The following is a 26,678-nucleotide window of genomic DNA, read 5'->3' as shown; positions in this document are numbered from 1 at the left end:
TAAATTGACTGAAGATTAGAAAGGAGATCCGCCGCAGCTTCGGCGTAGGAAGGAGCTTGTGGGAAACATGGACAAGAAGAAGGAAATAATTTCCACTTTGTTGCGCTTCTTAAGGATGCTAATCAGACAAACGAATACTTCTTACTTGAAACTTCCTGGCAGATTAAAATTGTGTGCCCGACCGAGACTCGAACTCGGGACCTTTGCCTTTCGCGGGCAAGTGCTCTACCAACTGAGCTACCGAAACACGACTCACGCACGGTACTCACAGCTTTAGTTCTGCCAGTACCTCGTCTCCTACCTTCCAAACTTTACAGAAGCTCTTCTGCGAACCTTGCATTCTGGAAACATCCCCCAGGCTGTGGCTAAGCCATGTCTCCGCAATATCCTTTCTTTCAGGAGTGCTAGTTCTGCAAGGTTCGCAGAAGAGCTTCTGTAAAGTTTGGAAGGTAGGAGACGAGGTACTACCAGAAGGAAAGCTGTGAGTACCGGGCGTGAGTCGTGCTTCGGTAGCCCAGTTGGTAGAGCACTTGCCCGCGAAAGGCAAAGGTCCCGAGTTCGAGTCTCGGTCGGGCACAGTTTTAATCTGCCAGGAAGTTTCATATCAGCGCACACTCCGCTGCAGAGTGAAATCTCATTCTGGATACTTCTTACTTCTTTGTCGTTAGAATATTCGGTCATAAGAGCTAATTTTCTGATTCCACAGTGAAATCAATAGTGAATTTCACCAAACGTTTGCTGCTGAATATCGAAACCAGTAATACATAACTAAACAGAACTGCATCTAGAATTATTGACTTTAGTTTACATAAAGATTAATTAAATTTCTTGATGTACACTCCTGGAAATGGAAAAAAGAACACATTGACACCGGACACTGCGAGAGGGCTGTACAAGCAATGATCACACGCACGGCACAGCGGACACACCAGGAACCGCGGTGTTGGCCGTCGAATGGCGCTAGCTGCGCAACATTTGTGCACCGCCGCCGTCAGTGTCAGCCAGTTTGCCGTGGCATACGGAGCTCCATCGCAGTCTTTAACACTGGTAGCATGCCGCGACAGCGTGGACGTGAACCGTATGTGCAGTTGACGGACTTTGAGCGAGGGCGTGTAGTGGGCATGCGGGAGGCCGGGTGGACGTACCGCCGAATTGCTCAACACGTGGGGCGTGAGGTCTCCACAGTACATCGATGTTGTCGCCAGTGGTCGGCGGAAGGTGCACGTGCCCGTCGACCTGGGACCAGACCGCAGCGACGCACGGATGCACGCCAAGACCGTAGGATCCTACGCAGTGCCGTAGGGGACCGCACTGCCACTTCCCAGCAAATTAGGGACACTGTTGCTCCTGGGGTATCGGCGAGGACCATTCGCAACCGTCTCCATGAGGCTGGGCTACGGTCCCGCACACCGTTAGGCCGTCTTCCGCTCACGCCCCAACATCGTGCAGCCCGCCTCCAGTGGTGTCGCGACAGGCGTGAATGGAGGGACGAATGGAAACGTGTCGTCTTCAGCGATGAGAGTCGCTTCTGCCTTGGTGCCAATGATGGTCGTATGCGTGTTTGGCGCCGTGCAGGTGAGCGCCACAATCAGGACTGCATACGACCGAGGCACACAGGGCCAACACCCGGCATCATGGTGTGGGGAGCGATCTCCTACACTGGCCGTACACCACTGGTGATCGTCGAGGGGACACTGAATAGTGCACGGTACATCCAAACCGTCATCGAGCCCATCGTTCTACCATTCCTAGACCGGCAAGGGAACTTGCTGTTCCAACAGGACAATGCACGTCCGCATGTATCCCGTGCCACCCAACGTGCTCTAGAAGGTGTAAGTCAACTACCCTGGCCAGCAAGATCTCCGGATCTGTCCCCCATTGAGCATGTTTGGGACTGGATGAAGCGTCGTCTCACGCGGTCTGCACGTCCAGCACGAACGCTGGTCCAACTGAGGCGCCAGGTGGAAATGGCATGGCAAGCCGTTCCACAGGACTACATCCAGCATCTCTACGATCGTCTCCATGGGAGAATAGCAGCCTGCATTGCTGCGAAAGGTGGATATACACTGTACTAGTGCCGACATTGTGCATGCTCTGTTGCCTGTGTCTATGTGCCTGTGGTTCTGTCAGCGTGATCATGTGATGTATCTGACCCCAGGAATGTGTCAATAAAGCTTCCCCTTCCTGGGACAATGAATTCACGGTGTTCTTATTTCAATTTCCAGGAGTGTATCAGTACTTTAAATTTTTTGTGGATAAAATAATCATAAATTGTAGATAACTACTTTTATTGATCGAATCAATGTTTCGTAGCAGATGACTGTCCATGATAAAGTTTTGTTGAGTTTGATTTGTAGTTGGCAGCTATTAATTTAAGAGGTAATTCGCAGTGTGAAGTAGTATTCTCAATGTACACTAATAACTTCGTGCTAGAGTATATCAAGCAGTCGTAACAGGCCAAAACCATCGAAGAGCTCAAAAACCAAATACTTCAAGTCGTAATATGTATCTAGAAGACTTTTCCTACTAATAAAAACAGTTAACTCTGTAATCGGCTTATGTTCGTATGCAGCCTGATAATTCAGTGAAACCAGAGAGAATTGTCCCATTTCGAGCAAAGGCGTACATATTTGGACAATTCTTTTATTATGTCCTTCAACTACAATTCGATATTAGCTCTATGATTATAAAAGTAGTAGAATTGGTTTCTGAATACATAAACTGATAAAGAGTTCACATTAACATGTAGAGTACCAAAGCTTTGATACCATAACGACTTATATTCCAAATTGATATCTTGAAATAAAATTTTTAGTTAAGATATTTATGTCTTGACGAGTTTCAGATAATGCAAACATAATTTGAATTCTACACAATGTTAGTGAACAGGAGCAAATTGTTAATGATCAAAATAACTAAATAACTTTTTTAGTTTTGAAAATATATCAAGATGTATAATTTACTGATCAGATGTCTGATGAGAAACGTATTCTCTGAAAAGCACGCAAATCAGTTTTACTCAAAGAGAAGTCCGTATTCGTTTTCTACAGGGTGTTACAAAAAGGTACGGCCAAACTTTCAGGAAACATTCCTCACTCACAAAGAAAGAAAATATGTTATGTGGACATGTGTCCGGAAACGCTTACTTTCCATGTTAGAGCTCATTTTATTACTTCTCTTCAAATCACATTAATCATGGAATGGAAACGCACAGCAACAGAACGTACCACCGTGAGTTCAAATACTTTGTTGCAGGAAATGTTCAAAATGTCCTCCGTTAGCGAGGATACATGCACCCACCCTCCGTCGCATGGAATTCCTGATGCCCTGATGCAGCCCTGGAGAATGGCGTATTGTATCACAGCCGTCCACAATACGAGCACGAAGAGTCTCTATATTTGGTACCGGGGTTGCGTAGACAAGAGCTTTCAAATGCCCCCATAAATGAAAGTCAAGAGGGTTGAGGTCAGGAGAGCGTGGAGGCCATGGAATTGGTCCGCCGCTACCAATCCATCGGCCACCGAATCTGTTGTTGAGAAGCGTACGAACAATTCGACTGAAATGTGCAGGAGCTCCATCGTGCATGAACCACATGTTGTGTCGTACTTGTAAAGGCACATGTTCTAGCAGCACAGTTAGGGTATCCCGTATGAAATCATGGTGGTGAATCGAGGAAGTACAGTACATACTGACGAAACTAAAATGAGCTCTAACATGGAAATTAAGCGTTTCCGGACACATGTCCACATAACGTCTTTTCTTTATTTGTGTGTGAGGAATGTTTCCTGAAAGTTTGGGCGTACTTTTTTGTAACACCCTGTATATCAGATAGTCACTCTTATAATTGCCGATAGGTAAGTTATTGTCATGCAGTAGTTTATCGAATGTTAATTACCGGTTACATTCTTTTATCAATTAACTTTAGCAATATTTGTGCCCAAAGTATATTATGGTGGAATAAAAGTAAAGCATCCAACACATGCTAATCTTTTGATATAACATCGTGTGTGATATCCATCTTTAGCAGATACAGAAGTTTTATGAAGTTATTATCTTTTATAGTTTCAGTTGTAGTGTTGAATTATATCGCGTGCATTGTTTTGGCCCTTCGACTGTCTGATGTACTGTGCGATAACATGTGAGCCATCACTCTTGATCTTGTATGACTCATGGACTGTCCAAATAAATCTCCCTAATGCTCCTATAATTTGGTTCCTCCCTATTGTTCCTATTATTTGAGGGCATTTGCATTGAGTTGCCCATCACAGTTTAGGATGTTAATTACAATTTTGTATGAATCCATGTTTTGTTATTGAAACTAAGAAAATGTGCTACAGACAGTTGCTGTTTCATTTTGGTCTTCAAATTCTATATACATAATCACATGTTAGAGTCATTCTTTCGCTGTCCCCATTAGCTTATCATAGAGTACCTATTAACATTTTTGGTGTTCTTATTGTGCTGTTTTCTCCTGGTCAGGTATAGTATATTTCCTTACAAATATGTGTTTCGTCCTAAAATATCCCTCTAATTTTTTGGATCAGTTTGTGTCTAGGAGTAAGATGTATTTAAACGCCACATTCCTTGAGGATACATGTGACTAACTCACTCCACTCAGCTTTGAAGTGGCGAAATTCATCCACAGATTTCATAATATTCTTCTTTATATTTTTGTCGGAAGAACATCAAAACAGTTCCTTTCATTAAACAAGTTCCAAAACTAAATTACATGAAACGAATATAAAATGAAACTCGAGAAGTGTTTAAAACTAGAACAATATAATTCATCAAAGACAAATCATTATGTAACACATTTTGCAGTAGCAGTCCAATGAGAAGTAGAATATAAATCACAAAATCACAGCAGTAAATATTTCTAAACGCAGCAAAACACTTGCAACACATAGCAAATCAGACAATTATAGAATTGCTTGACTACTCGGTGGAAATAACATGACACAGATGTGGGTTCTCTGGCCTTCAGTTTAGAGGTGTAAGAAGAGTTTTCTTCAGGTAAAACATTTCGAACTGCAATTAAATTTTAGTTGTGCAGTTCTTCGTCCTTTGGAGTAAAGAATTATTTGATGTTAATTGTTCATACAATAGACTGAATATTAGCAATGTTCGTATCTAATATGAACGTGCACTATTATGTATTTATGTTGAATGTTCACAAATGTGTGGCTCATATTCGTGATATACAGAGTATGCCAATATGCTGCATCCACTATTCAGGAGTGTAGAGGGAGTGCAAGGGATTATTACACTAAATGTATTCAAACATAACAAGTTTAATTGTAATCATTGCTGGATTCCAGAGATACGACAATTATTTATTATGGATTTCTATTTCAGAAAAGTATATCAAAACGATTACAGCATTCTTGGAACATTTCACTTCAGTTTTACCTCGAATGTAACTCTGCGTAACTTCATTCATATGTTCACAACTCCTTTAAAGTTTCTTGGACATAATGCACTAATGATGATAAAGCTGAAGAATATGACAGAAACCCACTAACGCGTTGCCATTGCATCCCATGCTCGTTAAGAGCGGTATTTGGTGGTAATATGCTGGTGTGCCACGCTGCTAAAGTATAATCCCTCAATCCCATCGAGCATATCTATACAGAGCCAGGTTTGTGTAATGTGATTAAATACAGATTGATCAGCTCTTATCACTAACAATGTCTGATTATGAATGTAGAAAATAATTTCCACAAAAGAATTAGCATCTCTTCCACTTCTTTACATTAATTGACGATTGATTATCAGTCTGTTGGTTTTATAATGGGGCTCCTCTCTCCATGTCTAGCGACATTATGAGATGTTGTGTTGTGGGGCTGAGGATGCTGCATCGCATTGATTTTGGAGTTGCACAGTACTATGAAAATATACCAAAAAAAATGCTAAACTTTACATAAGACATATTTCATCACTGGATAATGAATGCTTAAAAATCAGCATAACGTAGTAAATGATGCCAAAATAACTTCTTACATACAACACAAGAGTTATTGTGCAAACCCACAATCAATGAGATGCAGCAGTAGGATTCACACACCACACAAACAGTAAGAACAACACCACTGGATGTATTTCCTCATTTTTCAGCGTCCTTTGCTTCCATTCAGTTTTTCACGAGATGTGAGATTACGGTGGATTTAAATTGTAAATTGTGGCATATAAAAAGGATAGAGTGCTACCCACAGTAAAGATGACACGTAGAGTTGCAGACAGGCGCAATGGGAAGACTATTACACTAAGCTTTAGGCCAAAGCCTTCTTCAGAAATGAAATGAAAACACAGACACACATTCACACAAGCAATCACACGTCATGCACACATGACCACTGTCTCCAGCCACTCTGGTCAGACTACAACTATTACACTGAACGAAAGCAGGGAAGGGGGAGGGGTAGCAGAGTACAGGTGGAGGGAGAGAAGAGTGCTGTTGGTGGAGCTAGCAGTTACTAGAAGAAGACAGGACAGGGCTCTCAGCACAGAGTCAGGAGGGTCCGCGGGAGCGGAGGGCGAAATAGGGAGCGGTAAAGCAGAGTAGAGACAGTTGCACTGGAAGAGAGCAGCACGCAGTTAGGATGAACAGTCGTGACTGGGAGGAGGTGGTAGTCCAGAGAGAGTGGAAACTACAGGAGGTTACTGTAGATTGAGGCCGGGCTAATTTCGGGAGAATGAGTTGTAGGGATAATTCCCATCATCGCGTTTCAGAAACCCTGGTGGTGGAGGGGAACACCAAGATGCCCCGGGTTGTGAATCAGCCATTGATATAAAGCCTGTTACGTTCAACAGCATATGGTGCCACAGAGTGGTCCACTTCGTTGTTTTCCACAGTGCGAAGGTGACCATTCGTACAGTGGCAAGGGGCTGTGATTTGGAGTGCCACTTCCGTATCCCAGTGGAGGACCAAGGTGCAAGACTTGCCAGATACACGAACCCAGCACATCCTATTCCAGCCATATCGTGTGCAAGCTCCGCTGCAATAATTGCACAGGTTTTATGTCGGAATGACTACCACCCAGCTGCCCGTGAGATGCGATCACTACCAACAGCAATGCTTGAGGTGTAACTTTCTCGGAAAGAGATTACAGTGAAATTATTGTCTATGAATAAAAGTGCCGTTCCTGTTCGTCTCACGGCGTATTTCTCCAAGTTATCTTCTAGTGAGTACGATAATTGAAGAAAAATTCACAAGCCAAGGTCGTAAAAAAGCACTCTGTTGCATTACTGGTTTCGACAGTTCTGTACAGTGGTCATGGGATCTTTGGCTTAAAATTTTTTACAATATTTGTCCATACGTGCTGCGATGGAAAATGGACAATATGTTGTAAAAATTTTAAACCGTAAGACGCGACGGTAACTCTATCGAAACCGGTCACCGGTTTGTGAAGTTTTCTTCAGTTATCATATGCTTCAGTTCGCCCCCAGACTGACAATATCAGGAATATATTCTGTATAATACTGTATCAGTTCTTTCAATGTACGGTCCAGCTTTCATTGAGCTATGTTAAGTGGCAGTGTCACTTAATGCGAAAGTTACTTGCGTCCGTAAATTTTGCACTACTAAATGTATGTAGGGGAATTTCTACTTGACAGGTCAAACAGAAGAAAAGAATTCTTTCGACATTAGTTGTGACACTAGCTGGAGTGTGAATTCTATAGCTGTTCATAAAGTGTAACGCTCTGCCGACATAAGGGTCACAATCGAAAGGGCACAATGTTGTATTCGAACGCACTTGCGACGGATATCGACAGCATTTTGGTTAAGCAATTATAAGGGGGTCACCTTAAATTATATACGAAAACTACGAGAATCTTAAATCCTGAGGGATGGATGAAGTAGATGATGCCAGATAGTACTGCCTACAAATCAACTGTGACCTGAATTTGTGAGCCTAATTTAGAATAGATGTGGTATCACCTTCATTACTGTCACTGTGGAGAATATTATTTTCCTAGAAACGTAAGATCCTTAGCAATCACACTGGCAAAATCTGAGCAGTCTCCAGCTAGCGTACGTGTCAGTGTGTTCCAGCGGCCGTCGCTCTCAGCTGGTGACGGACGGGGTGAGATGTGTTGCTGGCGGTGCCGGCAAGCCATCAGTCGACGTCGAGCTTCCTGAGCAGCGAGAACCCGGGCTGTCTGCGAGGCCGCCTGCTCTCGTCCGACACCATCTCGTCCTGGCGGACCAGCCACTCCCTGATGCCGGCCATTGTCGCCAAACTCAGCTCTGCAACAACGCGGCAGGCGGCGGCTTAGCATCCGAACACCGGCTGAGTCCTGAGCAGTGTTTCTGCGTAACAACACTCCTGGACAACAATGAGATATTCCGACATTTGTAGGTTACCTGCGAATCAATACTTGACCGCAAACAGGCTTAGACGCATAACTGTAGCGGAAAAAAATAAGTTAAATGATATCAAAGAAAGAGTTTTTCGTTTTTAGTACGACTGCCAGGCAGTGAAGTTGATAGTATCAACGAGGTTAAGGTTCTAGTAGCAGGAGAAATCAGGCCCCGTTTGATGAAGAGGCCGCTGAGATCATTAACGACTGGGAGAGCTGTGTGTCTCTCCACACTGGCGTTCAACGCCGCTACAGGCTGACTATGAAATAGCATGTGGTTGGTTCTACCTTACCTCGGGGGCCTGAATGCAGATTTATTATATACTACTGGCCATTAAAATTGCAACACCACGAAGATGACGTGGTACAGATGCGAAATTTAACCGACAGGAAGATGCTCTGATATGCGAATGATTAGCTTTTCAGAGAATTCACAAAACATTGGCGCCGGTGGCGACACCTACAACGTGCTGACATGAGGAAAGTTTCCAACCGATTTCTCATACACAAACAGCAGTTGACGGCGTTGCCTGGTGAAACGTTGTTGTGATGCGTCGTGTAAGGAGGAGAAATCCGTACCATCACTTTTACGACTTTGATAAAGGTCGGATTGTACCCTATCGCGATTACGGTTTATCGATTCGCGACATTGCTTCTCACGTTGGTCGAGATCCAATGACTGTTAGCAGAATATGGATTCGGTGGTTCAGGAGGGTAATAGGGAACGCCGTGCTGGATCCCAACGGCCTCGTATCACTAGTAGTCGAGATGACAGGTATCTTATCCGCATGGCTGTAACGGATCGTGCAGCCACGTCTCGATTCCTGAGTCAACAGATGGGGACGTTTGCAAGATAACAATTATCTGCACGAACAGTTCGACGTCGTTCGCAGCAGCATGGACTATCAGCTCGGAGACCATGGCTGCGGTTACTCTTGACGCTGCATCACAGACAGGATCGCCTGTGATGGTGTACTCAACGACGAACCTGGGTGCACGAATGGCAAAATGTCATTTTTTCGGATGAATCCAGGTTCTGTTTACAGTATCATGATGCTCGCATCCGTGTTTGGCGATATGGCGGTGAACGCACATTGGAAGCGTGTATTCGTAATCGCCATACTGGCGTAACACCCAGCGTGATGGTATGGGGTGCCATTGGTTACATGTCTCGGTCACCTCTTGTTCGCATTGACGGCAAATTCTCCAGATCTGTCACCAACTGAAGTCGTCTGGTCAATGGTGGCCGTGCAACTGGATCGTCACATTACGCCATTCACTACTCTTGATGAACTGTGGTATTGTGTTGAAGCTGCATGGGCAGCTGTACCTGTACACGCCATCCAAGCTGTGTTTGACTCAATGCCCAGGCGTATCAAGGCCATTATTACGGCCAGAGGTGGTTGTTCCGGGTACTGATTTCTCAGGACCTATGCACCCAAATTGCGTGAAAATGTAATCACATGTCAGTTCGAGTATAATATTGTCCAATGAATACGCGTGTATCATCTGCATTTCTTCTTCGTGTAGCAATTTTAATGGCCAGTAATGTACCTTGGTTTATTCATCCATGTGCTTTATTCGTTCTCAGACTGTCATCTAAATGTTTTGCTCCTTGCAGTGCCCTTACTGCTGGAAACTTTCTAAAATTTTCCGATACATTACTGGCTGAGTATTTCCTTTTGGTCTCTGACACACAACAGTTTTATAATAGCATCTTCCACAGCGTCTATGTTACCCATTTCCACACTTCGTCGATTGATGTCTGTGTTATGTATGGTTGTTCTTTTCTTCGGAGGCTGATACACTAGGTAGCCGACACCTTTAATTGACACGGTCTTATTATATATGGTAACAAAATCCTTGAAGACACTCGTACATCTTCTGCAAATTATGTTGAGATAACGACGAGCCCCAGCTTCGTACAGGTAGCACTAAGATGATACGGCTGGACTACTTGTGTGACGTAGTGGTAATGTTGGTTGTGGGCCACTGCGCAGAGTTTTGAATAAAAATTAGAGACCAACGTTACATAACTGAATATCATCACTTTGAAATAACTAAAACGATGTAAGCGGCACACACCAGAACGTTCTCAGGTGGTACGAATTGCATGTGTTCCACTTTTAATTGGCGTTTTCCTGGACGAAAATGCATCATGTGTAAGATCAAAAACGAAATAAAATTACCCACACCTGTTGTAAAAGTGCAGCACCTCACACCACTCCCCTTGCAAAGCACTGATTCATTGTGCAGATTCATTGCCGCAATTATTTGTCATGGATTTTTGTGGCACACTTTTTCATCCGGCCACGGAAAGAATCGTGGTCTGCATCTAGGTTTGAGTCAAGAAAATCAGAGATCGGAGAGTTGACGCATCTGCTGTGCTGCTGGAGAAATTTTTTTAAGTAAACGAGGCAAAGCTGTAATCCCTGATGGTGAAGAAATTCATGAAAATTCTTATTTTTAGATTCGCGCCGTTTTTAGCTATGCAGCTGCTCTCAGATGACTGCAGGGGAAGTATACGATACAAATACTTGGTTGTTTTGCATTTCGTCGCCTCACATTGCAGCATGATGATTGAGGTGTTACCTTTTCGTTATTGTTTATATTTATTACGAAGCTTGGAAGTTAAGTAACTTGCCATTCTTCAAAGAATTTCCAGCGAACTGTGAGTGAGTAATGCGACTGCTAATCTGAGGGAAGTACAAACTGACAATCTGAAGATATCGTGTTTTTTCGAAATGCGTCTCCCAATCGTCTGTGGGAGTCTTTCTAAACCGTCTGTTCTCATATCTGAACCCCATTCCGTGTGTTTAAGGAATCAAGGAGATCACACCCATTGCTGTTTTCTTCCTTCAGTTGATGCGCCTTAGGTGTATACTGCTATGTACAAAATGTAGCCAACGCTTCGATCTTTTTGTAATCTCAAAACGCTACATCCCTTCCTCACCTGTGGAGATTCGTTTACCAGGAAAGTGTCAAAACAAATCTGAATAGGCAAAGGCAAGTCTAAACTGAACACATCGTAGCGAACACATTCCACCTGTTAAGTATATCGTCATGCCGTCGGGAGCTTTCCTTTCGAGTTCGGCCACCCACCGCTAGATGACAATGGCATTGTTTTCACTGTAGTGGTCTACTACAAGCCGTCATAGTTTAATCAGTTTGCACGAAGTATACATAATTTTTTCACACAAATCATCCTAGTAATTCAGTCAATTTATTTGTGAATACCATATCCAAATCTCCACAGTAGTTCCATACAGACAGAAGAGTTGCAAGGGACTGCAGTTCATGTCCGTATAGCAAAAGATAGACAGGAAATAGAGTAACCAGATTACAATCATTAAATTCGATATTTGATAAATTTTTTCTAAGTGTAAACTTTTCTTTGATCTAAAACTGCTTGCGATTCTCAAACTGGAAGAACACTTCTTCTTTAAGTTTCAGTCCACAACTAGTATAATATCTTAAATATTATGTACTATGATTAAGGGTATCTGGCGTTAGCATTACAGTTTGTTTCTACATTAATTAGTTGAAATGTATGAATTTAGAGAATTTCAGTCATAACATCTGGTAATAAGTCCTAATTGAATTTAAGAGATGTTCAGATGATAGTATAATTACTAGAGAGACACTCTTAGATTGTTTAATTATTTGAAACTACCTAAAAGCAGCAGTTATGTGCAATTTCTAGAACGTTACCAAGGTTAACTCTACTTTACGTAGTGAACGAATTTCCTTTGTCTTTGCCCAGTTCCACAAATGCGGTAAGTAGAACAGTTTTTGTCGCATATCCTGTAGCACTGCTATCTGCCATTACGAGTATTTATTACTGCCAGCAAAATCGATTGTTACTGTGGATGTTGGAGAAAACAATTCCATTATTCCCACATATATTTAGCAATAACTTAACACTAACAAATGAATGAATTGTGTAGACATGAACAGCACGGAATAACTAGCAAAAGCTAAGTCAAAGAATAACTATATCACTGCACGTAAATTAACACTTCACGGAATGTTTATTAAGCACTGTACACTTGTAGGGATCGAGTGTCAGAAATAGGTCACTACATTACTAATCATCAGGCTCTTGTAGGTAATACCTTACAGTGTTTGCGTGTGCTTGTGTGAATACATACAGCACATTATGTCTCATATTACTCGGGGTACCATTAAAAACACGAAATGAACAATAAATATCTATACACAGAATTTAAAGAAAGTATTGAGTTCTTCTGTCCAAATAAAATGTTAGCAGAGCAGATGTGGCGTGCATATGTAGGTTTTTTTTTAGAATAGACAGACGCTTCAACACGTCTTATAACTTATTTGTTGAGGGTTAATATTATCTTATTAATTGCACAGGGTAACATTTGCCATAGCAGATCGGAGAATGAAAATAACGATATAATAAACTGCAGAAGTGTCCATGGATAGATCCCAGAATTAATCTCGCTTGTAAACTGTAATTTGAGCACAATGTGTTGCGAACAGAGAACTAGCTAAAAGTGGAAATGAATACTACACAATTTTAAATTCCGCTTGGAACATTTGACGCAAATATCAACGACGGTAGAGATGTGTTTATAGCCGTAAATTATACCGAATGTGAAATAATTTGAATGAAGATAAGACGTGTTAAAGATTAATCCAGCATGATTATTAGGCGTTTTTATAGGGCATCTTCCTCATGAGCTGAAAAGGCGAAACATGTCAGAAAATTTCTGTAGGAAGAAGCGCGCGAATGTTATGCTTTTGTTGTAAAGAGCTACTGTAAATAATTAATTTCTTTCAAGGGCTCTATATACTGTATTACGTTTACAAATATGATCGAAGCGTGAATAGAGCAGTAAACTCACTAAGTTTGCATTTTACACTCTACAAAATATATGATGAGTACCCCTCTGGTCACACGACACACCTCCAAACGGTACCCAAATTCATTCCATCGATTATGTAGCAATACATTGTCAGTAGCATTGATGCCTTATCTGAGCTGTACTAGCTTGTTGGCAGTAAGAAGGAGGAGGAGGGATGTTCGTAAACACGATCTCTAATATACCGCAAAAGGAAAAAGACCTAAGGCGTAAGGTCACACGAGGAAGGGGGGGGGGGGGGGGGGGGGAACAGAGGCACTTCGTCATCATCATTAAATGTTTTCGCCGTTGCTGAATGGAATGTCGACAGTGAAAATTCGTGCCGGTCTGGGACTCGATTTCCCACTTTCCGCTAGCGCCCGCCTTACTATCTGGCTACCCGAGCACGGCTCATGGACAGACCTAAGCTTTCATAGGTCGTCAAGCACGTGTCTACAACCTGTACTGATCATGTATATTCTCGTACAGGTGACACATTTTACTTGAAAGTCGCTTGCCCGGTATCGGCGGATAAGTACGATATTACATTGCCTGCATTATTCTGAATTACGATGCGAAGTTGCTTCTATGTGGATGCAAGTAGGTGTTACGTCTTAAAAAACGTAAAACTTTCGGAGCCAGTAGTCATTTGTGGGAACAACAACAACAACTGCAACATACTAAGGTAAGACGTACCCTTCACAGTCTTTTCGCAAAGGAACAAAACATCCACACAGCTTCGGAGAATTTCGTCCATGCGCCGCAGTTTCACAAGGATTCTCAGTGCCACACAAACTCTCACACTGTGGCGATTAACCTTTCCAGATAAAGGGAAAGCTACTTATTCGCTGAGAATCAGGTGGAGGTCAAATGTTCATCCTGCAGTGTAATGAAAAACTGAAGGCGCTAGTCGTAGTATTCCGGTTTTAAATGTTGGAAGAGCTACAGACGCTACGGTTTGAAATGTAATCGCTGTCGCAAGTTCTTTGAGACAGTTTCTGCAATAATGAGATTTTCACTCTGCAGCGGAGTGTAGGCTGATATGAAACTTCCTGGCAGATTAAAACTGTGTGCCGCGCCGAGACTCGAACTCGGGACCTTTGCCTTTCGCGGGCAAGTGATCTGCCAGGAAGTTTCATATCAGCATACATTCCACTGCAGAGTGAAAGTCTCGGTCCAGCACACAGTTTTAATCTGCCAGGAAGTTTCAGTTTCTGCAATGTTTCAGGTTAACAGCTCGCTCCGCCAACTGATTTTTTTGGGGACAGGCGGTGTTGTGGAGGGCGGGGGAGAACTGCATACGAAAATTTCCCTCGCCCTCTCCAAGGCACTGTTGCATTTGGCTCACTATGTCGACCGATTCCTCTCCGATTACAGAGACAACCTGCCCCTAAATTATAGATATCAACGCAAAGTTCTCTGTTTACTTGGTAGTTCTTTTCCTCACTTTCTTCTGAATTCCCGCAACCCTGGTGTAAGCGCATATTCCAGCACACAAGCTCTTTCCTTGCGTAACAACCATTTTGTAAAAGCACTGCACTCGTAACGTCCACTGAGGGGTGGGGGACGGGGGAGGGGGCGGGACGGGAGATTACGACTCTGTTCACGCATCAATCACATTTGTACATGTGATGCTTCGGAAAATAAAGAACTCTATAAATACAGGGATCACAAAAAAAAGACTGGAAAGTTGCGAGGTCACACCAGTACTCAATTACAGATGTAGGAATTTACAGATGTAGGAATAGTATGACGAATTACAGATCTATATCACTGACATCGATTTTCAGTAGGATTTTGGAACATACATTAAGTTCTAACATGGTGAATTACGCACAGTCAGCAAGATTCAGAAAAAATCGTTCTTGTGGAACACAGGTAGATCTTCATTCTCACGAAATAATAAGTGCTGTCGACGTGGGGTCTCAAATTGATTCTTTATTTCTAAATTTCAAAAGGATTTTGATAACATCTCTTGAAAACGACTTCTAATCAAACTGCGTACCTATGGAATATCGTCTCAGTTGTGCCACTGCATTCGGGGTTTCTTGCTGGAAAGACCAAAATTCGTAGTAATTGACGGAAAAGCATCGAGTCAAGTGAACTGATGTCTGGCGTTTCGCAAGGAAGTGTTCCTTATGTATAAAAACGGATTAGGAGACAATCTGAGCAACCCACTTAGTTTCTTTGCATATGATGCTATAATTTACCGTCTAGTAATGTCGTCAGAATATAAAAACCAATTGCAAAATTGTTTAGACATATCTGTATGTAGCTACAAGTAGCAATTGACCCTAAGTGATTGAAAAAGTAAAGTCTATCACGGATCGGAGCGTGGAATGTCAGATCCCTTAATCGGGCAGGTAGGTTAGAAAATTTAAAAAGGGAAATGGATAGGTTGAAGTTAGATATAGTGGGAATTAGTGAAGTTCGGTGGCAGGAGGAACAAGACTTCTGGTCAGGTGACTACAGGGTTATAAACACAAAATCAAATAGGGGTAATGCAGGAGTAGGTTTAATAATGAATAGGAAAATAGGAATGCGGGTAAGCTACTACAAACAGCATAGTGAACGCATTATTGTGGCCAAGATAGATACGAAGCCCACACCTACTACAGTAGTACAAGTTTATATGCCAACTAGCTCTGCAGATGACGAAGAAATTGAAGAAATGTATGATGAAATAAAAGAAATTATTCAGATTGTGAAGGGAGACGAAAATTTAATAGTCATGGGTGACTGGAATTCGAGTGTAGGAAAAGGGAGAGAAGGAAACATAGTAGGTGAATATGGATTGGGGGACAGAAATGAAAGAGGAAGCCGCCTGGTAGAATTTTGCACAGAGCACAACATAATCATAACTAACACTTGGTTTAAGAATCATGAAAGAAGGTTGTATACATGGAAGAACCCTGGAGATACTAAAAGGTATCAGATAGATTATATAATGGTAAGACAGAGATTTAGGAACCAGGTTTTAAATTGTAAGACATTTCCAGGGGCAGATGTGGACTCTGACCACAATCTATTGGTTATGACCTGTAGATTAAAACTGAAGAAACTGCAAAAAGGTGGGAATTTAAGGAGATGGGACCTGGATAAACTGAAAGAACCAGAGGTTGTACAGAGATTCAGGGAGAGCATAAGGGAGCAATTGACAGGAATAGGGGAAATAAATACAGTAGAAGAAGAATGGGTAGCTTTGAGGGATGGAGTAGTGAAGGCAGCAGAGGATCAAGTAGGTAAAAAGACGAGGGCTAGTAGAAATCCTTGGGTAACAGAAGAAATATTGAATTTAATTGATGAAAGGAGAAAATATAAAAATGCGGTAAGTGAAACAGGCAAAAAGGAATACAAACGTCTCAAAAACGAGATCGACAGGAAGTGCAAAATGGCTAAACAGGGATGGCTAGAGGACAAATGTAAGGATGTAGAGGCCTATCTCACTAGGGGTAAGATAGATACCGCCTACAGGAAAATTAAAGAGACCTTTGGAGATAAGAGAACGACTTGTATGAATATCAAGAGCTCAGATGGAAACCCAGTTCTAAGCAAAGAAGGGAAAGCAGAAAGGTGGAAGGAGTATATAGAGGGTCTATACAAGGGGGATGTACTTGAGGACAATATTATGGAAATGGAAGAGGATGTAGATGAAGATGAAATGGGAGATACGATACTGCGTGAAGAGTTTGACAGAGCACTGAAAGACCTGAGTCGAAACAAGGCCCCCGGAGTAGACAATATTCCATTGGAACTACTGACGGCCGTGGGAGAGCCAGTCCTGACAAAACTCTACCATCTGGTGAGCAAGATGTATGAAACAGGCGAAATACCCTCAGACTTCAAGAAGAATATAATAATTCCAATCCCAAAGAAAGCAGGTGTTGACAGATGTGAAAATTACCGAACAATCAGTTTAATAAGCCACAGCTGCAAAATACTAACACGAATTCTTTACAGACGAATGGAAAAACTAGTAGAAGCCAACCTCGGGGAAGATCAGTTTGGATTCCGTAGAAACACTGGAACACGTGAGGCAATACTGACCTTACGACTTATCTTAGAAGAAAGATTAAGGAAAGGCAAACCTACGTTTCTAGCATTTGTAGACTTAGAGAAAGCTTTTGACAATGTTCACTGGAATACTCTCTTTCAAATTCTGAAGGTGGCAGGGGTAAAATACAGGGAGCGAAAGGCTATTTACAATTTGTACAGAAACCAGATGGCAGTTATAAGAGTCGAGGGACATGAAAGGGAAGCAGTGGTTGGGAAGGGAGTAAGACAGGGTTGTAGCCTCTCCCCGATGTTGTTCAATCTGTATATTGAGCAAGCAGTAAAGGAAACAAAAGAAAAATTCGGGGTAGGTATTAAAATTCATGGAGAAGAAATAAAAACTTTGAGGTTCGCCGATGACATTGTAATTCTGTCAGAGACAGCAAAGGACTTGGAAGAGCAGTTGAATGGAATGGACAGTGTCTTGAAAGGAGGATATAAGATGAACATCAACAAAAGCAAAACAAGGATAATGGAATGTAGTCTAATTAAGTCGGGTGATGCTGAGGGAATTAGATTAGGAAATGAGGCACTTAAAGTAGTAAAGGAGTTTTGCTATTTGGGGAGCAAAATAACTGATGATGGTCGAAGTAGAGAGGATATAAAATGTAGGCTGGCAATGGCAAGGAAAGCGTTTCTGAAGAAGAGAAATTTGTTAACATCCAGTATTGATTTAAGTGTCAGGAAGTCATTTCTGAAAGTATTTGTATGGAGTGTAGCCATGTATGGAAGTGAAACATGGACGATAAATAGTTTGGACAAGAAGAGAATAGAAGCTTTCGAAATGTGGTGCTACAGAAGAATGCTGAAGATTAGATGGGTAGATCACATAACTAATGAGGAAGTATTGAATAGGATTGGGGAGAAGAGAAGTTTGTGGCACAACTTGACCAGAAGAAGGGATCGGTTGGTAGGACATGTTCTGAGGCATCAAGGGATCACCAATTTAGTATTGGAGGGCAGCGTGGAGGGTAAAAATCGTAGAGGGAGACCAAGAGATGAATACACTAAGCAGATTCAGAAGGATGTAGGTTGCAATAGGTACTGGGAGATGAAAAAGCTTGCACAGGATAGAGTAGCATGGAGAGCTGCATCAAACCAGTCTCAGGACTGAAGACCACAACAACAACAACATCACATGAGTACTGAAAGAAATTAGTTAAACTTCGCTTCCACAATAAATTACACAAACCTAAAGACTGTCGCTTCAACCAAATAACTATTAACTATCATTACGAACAGCTTAAATAGGAACGATAACACAGATAATGTTGTGAGGAAGGCAAACCAAGGACTGCGCTTCATTGGCAGAAAATTCAGAAAATGCAACAGGGCTACTAAGGAGATTACCTACACTGCTCTTGTCTGGTCTCTGCTACAGTGCTGCTGTGCAGTATGGGATCCTCACCATTTAGGATTGATGGAGGATATGGAAAAGCCGGCCGGAGTGGCCGAGCGGTTCTAGGCGCTACGGTCCCAGGTTCGAATCCTGTGATGTGTGTGATGTCCTTAGGTTACTTAGGTTTAAGTAGTTCTAAGTTCTAGGGGACTGATGACCCCAGAAGTTAGGTCCCATAGTGCTCAGAGCCATTTTTTGGTATGGAAAAAGTACGAAGAAGGGCAGCTCGTTTTGTATTATCACAAAATAAGGGAGAAAGTATAACGTATACTATATATGATTTGTGGTGGCGTTTTTCTTTGCGACAAGTTGCTCGAAATTTTAGTCTCCAACGTTCTCCTCCGATTTCAGTGTTCTCTTAACGCACGCTCTGTTGGAACGGTGGAGAAACAGCATGAAAGTAGTTCCATGAACCCTTTGCCAAGCACTTATGTGTGAATTAATGAGTAGTCATGTATATGTAGGTATAGCTGTAGCAACAATCTGTCGTTGGCCACCGGACGAATTAAGCTTGATTCGAACACATGCGCCGGCCGCGGTGGGCGAGCGGTTCTAGGCGCTTCAGTTTAGAACCGCGCGGCTGCTACGGTCGCAGGTTCGAATCCTGCCTCGGCCATGGATGAGTGTGATGTCCTTAGGTTAGTTAGGTTTAAGTAGTTCTAAGTTCTAGGGGACTGATGACGTCAGATGTTAAATCCCATAGTGCTCAGATCCATTGGAACCATTTTAGAACACTTGCACATGCCTACTACGGGCCTACATCACTAACATGAATTTGGCGTAATATTTTGAACACGTTTTATGCTCGCGTATTATGATCCTACTGGGTACCGAAAATATCTTCTCTCCAGATCAACTACCATCGCGTGGGAGGCAAATCGCTACGTTCGTCCACTAGACTCAGGATGTAGATACCGATGACCAGGTTGACACCAACTCCCTCCACTGTCGAAAGCCTTTCGGTATACTACCACAGTGTCACCTAACGAGGAGAAAATAAGTGTACAGAACAGTAGACTGGCTTTGTGACTGGGCTGAAGAGTTCCCAGCACGTGGAGCACAGCAGTTAGTTCTTTGTTCTCGTTGCGGTTTTCAATCTGAAGACTGGTTCGATGTAGCTTTCCAAGCTCTCATACCCTGTGCAAGCCTCTTCCTCTTAGAATAACTAATGCAACCTACATCCTTTTTAATCTGGTTACTGTGTCCATCTCTTAGTACACCTCCACAAATTTAACCTCCCACACTTCCGTCCTACACAAATTGGTGCTCTCTCGACGTCTCAAAATGTGTCCTATCGATCCCTTCGTCTGGTCAGGTTGTGCCACAAAATTCCTTTCTCTCCAGTCCTACTCAGTACCTCTTCATTAGCTACGTGATATACCCATCTAATCTCCAGCGTTCTTCAGTAGCACCATATTTCATAAGCTTCTATTTTCTTCTTGTCTAAATTATTAATAGTCCATCTTTCACTTCCATTCATGGCCACACTCCATAAAAATACTTTCAGAAAAGACTTTCTGACACTTAAATCTGTATTCTATGTCAACAAATTTGTTTTCTTGAGAAATGTTTTTCTTAATATTGCCACTCCACGTTTTACATCCTCTCTAATTCGGCCATTATCTGTTATTTTCCCTCCCAAATACCAAAACGTATCTACCTCATTAAGTGTCTCGTTTATAATCTAATTGCCTTAGCATCACATCATCTCATTCGACTACATTCCCGTTAACGTTGTTGTGCTTTTCTTGGTGTTCATTCTACATCCTCGTTTCAGGACAATGTCCATTCGTCCAACTGCTCTTCCAAGACCTTTGCTGTCTCTGTCAGAATTACAATGTCATCGGCAAAGTCAAGGTTTTTATTTCTTCTCCCTGAACTTTAATTCCTATTCCAAACCTTTCTTTGGTTTCCTTCACTGCTTGCTCAGTGTACAGGTTGAATGACATTGGTGATAGGCGACAACCTTGTCTCACTGCCTTCTCCACCGCTGCTTCCCTTACATGCCCCTCGAGTCTTTTAATTGCCTTCATGTTTCTGTACAAGATGTAAATAGAATTTCGTTTCCTGCATTTTATCCATGCTACCTTCTGAATTTGAAAGAGTATTCCAGTTACCGTTGTAAAAAGCTTTCTCTAAGTCTACAAATGATATAAACGTAGGTTTGCCTTTCCTTAACCTATCCTCGAAAATACGTTGTAGGGTCAGTATCGCTTCACGTGTTTCTGCATTTCTCCGGAATCTAAAATGATCTTCCCAAAGGTCGACTTCTACTGGTTTTGCCATTCTTCCGTAAAGTATTCGTGTTATTATTTTCCAACTATGACTTATTAAACTGATAGTTCGGTAATATTCACACCAGTCAGCACCTGCTTTCCTTGGAAGCATTAGTATTGAAGTCTGAGGTATTTTCCTCTCTCATACATCTCGCACACCAGATGAAAATGTCATGGCTGGTTGTGACGGAATGTTGTCTACTCCTGGGGCCTTGTTTCGACTTCAGTCTTTTAGTCTCTGTTGGATCTCCCATCTCATCTTCGTCTACGTCTACGTCCTTTTCCATTGATATAACATTGTATTCAAGTAAATCTCCATTTTATAGACCCTCTGAATATTCCTTCTGCCTTTCAGCTTTTTCATCTTTTCTTAAGACTGGTTTCCGACCTGAGCTACATACAACTGCTTCTCCTTTCCCCAAAGGCCTCTTTAATTTTCCCGTAGGCGGTATCTACCTTTCCCCTATTGAAACGTACTTCAAAATCCTTACATTTTTCCGCTAGCCATTCTCGCTTAGCAATTGTGCACTTCCTGCCGTCACCACTTTTAGACATTTGTATTTCGTTTCGCCTGCTTCGTTTAATGTATTTTTATATGTTCTCCTTGCATTAGTTGAATTAAATATCTCCTGTATTAACCAAGGATTTATACTATGTCTCATATTTTTACTTGTCTGATCCTCTGCTGCCTTCACTATTTCTTTTCTTAATGTTGCCGTCTTCTATTGTATTCCTTTCCGCTGTTCTTGTCAATCGTCTGCTATGCTCTCTCTGAAACTCTCAACAACTTCTTGTTCTTTCAACTTATGCAGGTACCATCTCCTTAATTTTCTACTTTTTTACAGTTAGTTTGGTTTTAATCTACAGTTCAGAACAAATAAATTGTGTTCTCAGTGCACATCTACCGCTGGAAATGTCTCACAACTTAAAATCTGGTTCCGAAATCTTTGTCTTAGAATTACATAATCAATCTCAAAACCTTGTGTATCTCCAGGTCCTTTCCAAGTGCATAACCTTCTTTCATGATTCTTAAACCAACTGCTACCCATGACTGAACTGTGCTCTGTGCAAAACACTAGCCGGTAGTTTCCTCTTTCATTCTTTTCCCCAGTACACGTTCACCTACTAATTTTCTTTCTCTTCCTTTTCGTACTATAGAACTCTAATCCCCCATCACTATTAAAATTTCGTCTCTCTTAACGATCTAAATAATCTCTTTTATCTCATCATACATTTCTTCCATGTCTTCACCATGTGTAGAGCTACAGTGGTGGGTATGGACTTCGTATCTATCCTGGCTACAAACTGCGTTTACGATGCTTTTTGTAGTAGCTTACCTGTATTCCTATTTTCTTATTCATTATTAATCCTATTCCTGCATTACCCCTAATTGATTTTGTATTTATAACCCTGTGTTCACCTAACCTGAAGTCCTGTTCCTTTTGCCATCGAACTTCACTAATTTAATCTATCCATTTCCCATTCTAAATTGTCTAAGAGAAATCTTCACACATGTAACGTACACGAGCAGAGTGTTCATAACTGCTACTGTCCACGATATACAGGGTGAGTCACCTAACATTACCGCTGGATATATTTCGTAAACCACATCAAATATTGACGAATCGATTCCACAGACCGAACGTGAGGAGAGGGGCTAGTGTAATTGGTTAATACAAACCGTAAAAAAATGCACGGAAGTATGTTTATTAACACAAACCTACGTTTTTTTAAATGGAACCCCGTTAGTTTTGTTAGCACATCTGAACATATAAACAAATACGTAATGAGTGCCGTTTGTTGCATTGTAACATGTTAATTACATCCGGAGATATTGTAACCTAAAGTTGATGCTTGAGTACAACTCCTCCGCTGTTCGATCGTGTGTATCGGAGGGCACCGAATTACGTAGGGATCCAAAGGGAACGGTGATGGACCTTAGGTACAGAAGAGACTGGAACAGCACATTACGTCCACATGCTAACACCTTTATATTGGCCTTTTTCACTGACGCACATGTACATTACCATGAGGGGTGAGTGGTTTCCTTTTTCGATTTTGGAGTGGAATAGAGTGTGTCGCGACATGTCAGGCCAATAGATGTTCAATGTGGTGGCCATCATTTGCTGCACACAATTGCAATCTCTGGCGTAATGAATGTCGTACACGCCGCAGTACATCTGGTGTAATGTCGCCGCAGGCTGCCACAATACGTTGTTTTATATCCTCTGGGGTTGTAGGCACATCACGGTACACATTCTCCTTTAACGTACCCCACAGAAAGAACTCCAGAGGTGTAATATCAGGAGAACGGGCTGGCCAATTTATGCGTCCTCCACGTCCTATGAAACGCCCGTCGAGCATCCTGTCAAGGGTCAGCCTAGTGTTAATTGCGGAATGTGCAGGTGCACCATCATGCTGATACCACATACGTCGACGCGTTTCCAGTGGGACATTTTCGAGCAACGTTGGCAGATCATTCAGTAGAAACGCGATGTATGTTGCAGCTGTTTGGGCCCCCGCAATGAAGTGAGCACCAATGAGGTGGTCGCCAATGATTCCGCACCATACATTTACAGTCCACGGTCGCTGTCGCTCTACCTGTCTGAGCCAGCGAGGATTGTCCACGAACCAGTAATGCATGTTCCGTAGATTCACTGCCCCGTGGTTTGTGAAACCCGCTTCATCGGTAAACAGGTTCTCTGTTAATGCCCATTGACAGAATTGCACTCGATGATTAAAGTCATCACCACGTAATTGGTGACGTAGCGACCGATGAAACGGGTGAAAGCGGTGACGATGCAGTATGCGCATGACACTACTTTGACTCAGTCCACCGGCTATCGCAATGTCCCATGTACTCGTGTGTGGCTTCATGGTAACAGCAGCTTACACACCAACTGCACCCGCTTCTCCTGTGACGGGCCTGTTACGGACCCGTTTGCGTGCTACGACCATACCTGTTGCATACAGTTGGCGGTAGATGTTTCGCAATGTGCGGCACGTTGGATGCTCTCTGTCCGGGTAGCGTTCTGCATACAGCCTGCAGGCTTCATCTGCATTTCGTCGACACTCGCCGTAGGTGAGTATCATCTCCGCCGTTTCAGAGTTTGAATACACCGTGGTCACAGTTCCTACAACACTACACTATCACAGACGTCTGGTAACACGGTGTACTACAGTTGGTCTGCCTGCGGAGATGAATGCAGAATAACAATAGCAGCAAGCGCTACATGCGGACACTGCGACAGCTAGACCAAACCACAACAGTGCTCTGCAGCCACACTCGTAAACACGGTCGTCATCGTAAACATGTCCCTGCAGATGCTGCTCGCCGACTGTGGCCTGTGTTTGTTACAGCACGCAACTGAACGTCGGACGTTTCAAACGTCAACTTTAGGTTACAATATCTCCAGATGTAATTAACATTTTACAATGCAACAAACAGCACTGATTACGTATTTGTTTATATGTTCAGATGTGCTAACAAAACTAACGTGGTTACATTTAAAAAACCGTAGGTTTGTGTTAAAAAACCTACTTCCGTGCATTTTTGTACGGTTTGTATTAAACAATTACACTAGCCCCTCTCCTCACGTTCGGTCTGTGGAATCGGTTCGTCAGTATTTGATGTGGTTTACGAAATATATCCAGCGGTAACGTTAGGTGACTCACCCTGTATATGTAAATGACCCATGAATCACATTGTATATAATTGAGCCAATGGAGAAAGTAGGAAACATCAGACGGTATTTTCGGACGATGAAGATGTATCCAGAGAATTGTAGCGAAAGGCAGGAAGATCTATAGATAATCGTCACTTGGAGCAAGACTGCCAACTGTGTATAGTTATGCGGGGACAATCATTATTGTTTGATTAGACAATTGCCGAACAATCATCTAAAACAAACACGTTAGTGCCTGAAATTTTGTTACGGAAACGTTTGAAATGAAACCATATTGTATACATATGGTGTTCTTTCTAAGATTCGCCAGGCGCATTTTCTGTGACGTTTCGGCAGATATTTGCAGTTTCGTTTTTTCGGTGTCGGTCTACAGTCAAATACTAGTCATGGCGTCCCTCATGCGTCGGTTTGTATCCCGTTACAAACAAAACTATTGTTGATGCGGAATTTTATACGACCACGCTATAGAATGGTTTGAAATTAGAGTGATATTCGTTTTTTGATATATGTTAACAGGGACAGTAAATCCGGAAAAACCACCAGCAGCGATTGAGCAGCGCTACTGCATGGTGTAGCATTTAGCGTGGGCTAGAGCTTTGCTTCTGGTACTGCAGTACCTATCTCTGTGTTTTACTGGCCCTAGTAAAACAAATCGATAAAACAAATGTCGCACTAGGCTAATTTGGGGCCACGCTGTCCTCTTTAAAAATCATTATCTTCATAATGGCAAAGAAGCAGACGCTTTACGTCCACAATAGAAGTCGCATGAACGACGTGATGAGCAGTATGTGTTTGGGCCGACTCCCACACAATTTGCAGTAACAAAATTTCAGTAATCTGCTGAAACACTGAAGAAAGTCATTTGTTGGCTCTTAGGAGGGATACCCATATATACATTGATGACACAAAACATCATGGCCACCTAGTTAACAGCTTGTTTGACCGTCTTTGGAAAGAAATACATCACTGAGTCTGCGTACCAGGGAGCCGACAGTTTTTTGGTAGGGTCGTGGAGGTATTCGGCATTAGACGTTTACGCACAGCTCATGTAAATTATGTAAATAACTCGTGGATGATTTGGGTATGCAGTATGCGATAGTTACCGTAGCGGTTCCATAGGATTTACTGCAGGCGAACAGATAGCAACCTGTAGGGGTTCCATAGAATTTACATCAGACGAATGAAGCCAACAACGTGAGTTCACTGCAACTCTTCTGAAACCTCTGTAGCAACGTTCTGGCTTCGACACGCGGACAATTATACTGATGAAAGATGGCATTGCACTCGGTGAAGACCTTAACCATAAAGGAATGCAGGAAGTTCTCCGGTGTCAGAGTGTCTTCGATTATTACCACAGGTCCCATGAAAACGCAGGAGAATGTCTCCCACAATACTGCTTCCGCCAGCCTGTGTCCCTGCCGCTCTTCGCGTTTCGAGTCACCGTTTATCCCGATGAAGGGGTTTGTGGAGACGACCAGCGACGTAATGTAGTAAAAATGTGATTCCATTGATCGATCGTCAAATCCGACGGCCCCGTGCCCACTGAAGTCGTAATTGACGATGTCGTTGAGTCAACATGTAAACACGTGGGGCTGCTCTTCTGTGGAGCTCAGTGTTCAACAATGCACGATGAAAGGTGTGCACCGAAACACTTGTGCGTGCATAAGCATTGTGTTCCTTTTGCAGAGATGCCACAAATCACTAACTACCTTACATTACAGAGCAGAGAAGCCTCCAAACCCCAAGTTCTGTGAGTGGACGTCAACCATTTAGCGCCTTCAACCTCCTTCCATAGGCACTCACGACAATAGCACGTGAACAGTCGACCAGCTTCGCCGTTATCGAGGTACTCGATCACGGGCTGTGCATAGTAATAATAATAATAATAATAATAATAATAATAATATGATCTTTGTCAAAGTGCCTTATCTCAATGTATTTCCAGTTGTGCAGCCCTTATCCTCACTAAGGTGTTCAGCCCGTCCGCATCTGCTCCACTTACATAATTTCGTCGCCGCATCACATGCCCGCATCT

The 26,678-nt window shown here is 42.5% G+C and overlaps 1 protein-coding gene across 1 annotated transcript in view; it reads right to left on the bottom strand.

Annotated features, from left to right (window-relative positions):
* Positions 1-8,117: 8,117 nt before the first annotated feature.
* Positions 8,118-26,678, bottom strand: part of LOC124613387 — a 67,613-nt gene continuing 49,052 nt past the window's right edge. The window contains exon 5 of the mRNA XM_047142090.1: positions 8,118-8,248. Coding sequence (XP_046998046.1) covers positions 8,118-8,248 — 131 coding nt within the window. The remainder of the gene's footprint in view (positions 8,249-26,678) is intronic.

Source organism: Schistocerca americana, chromosome 4 (genome assembly GCF_021461395.2).
Source record: "Schistocerca americana isolate TAMUIC-IGC-003095 chromosome 4, iqSchAmer2.1, whole genome shotgun sequence".
NCBI lineage: Eukaryota > Metazoa > Arthropoda > Insecta > Orthoptera > Acrididae > Schistocerca > Schistocerca americana.
This window is presented reverse-complemented; position numbering and strand designations above follow the sequence as displayed.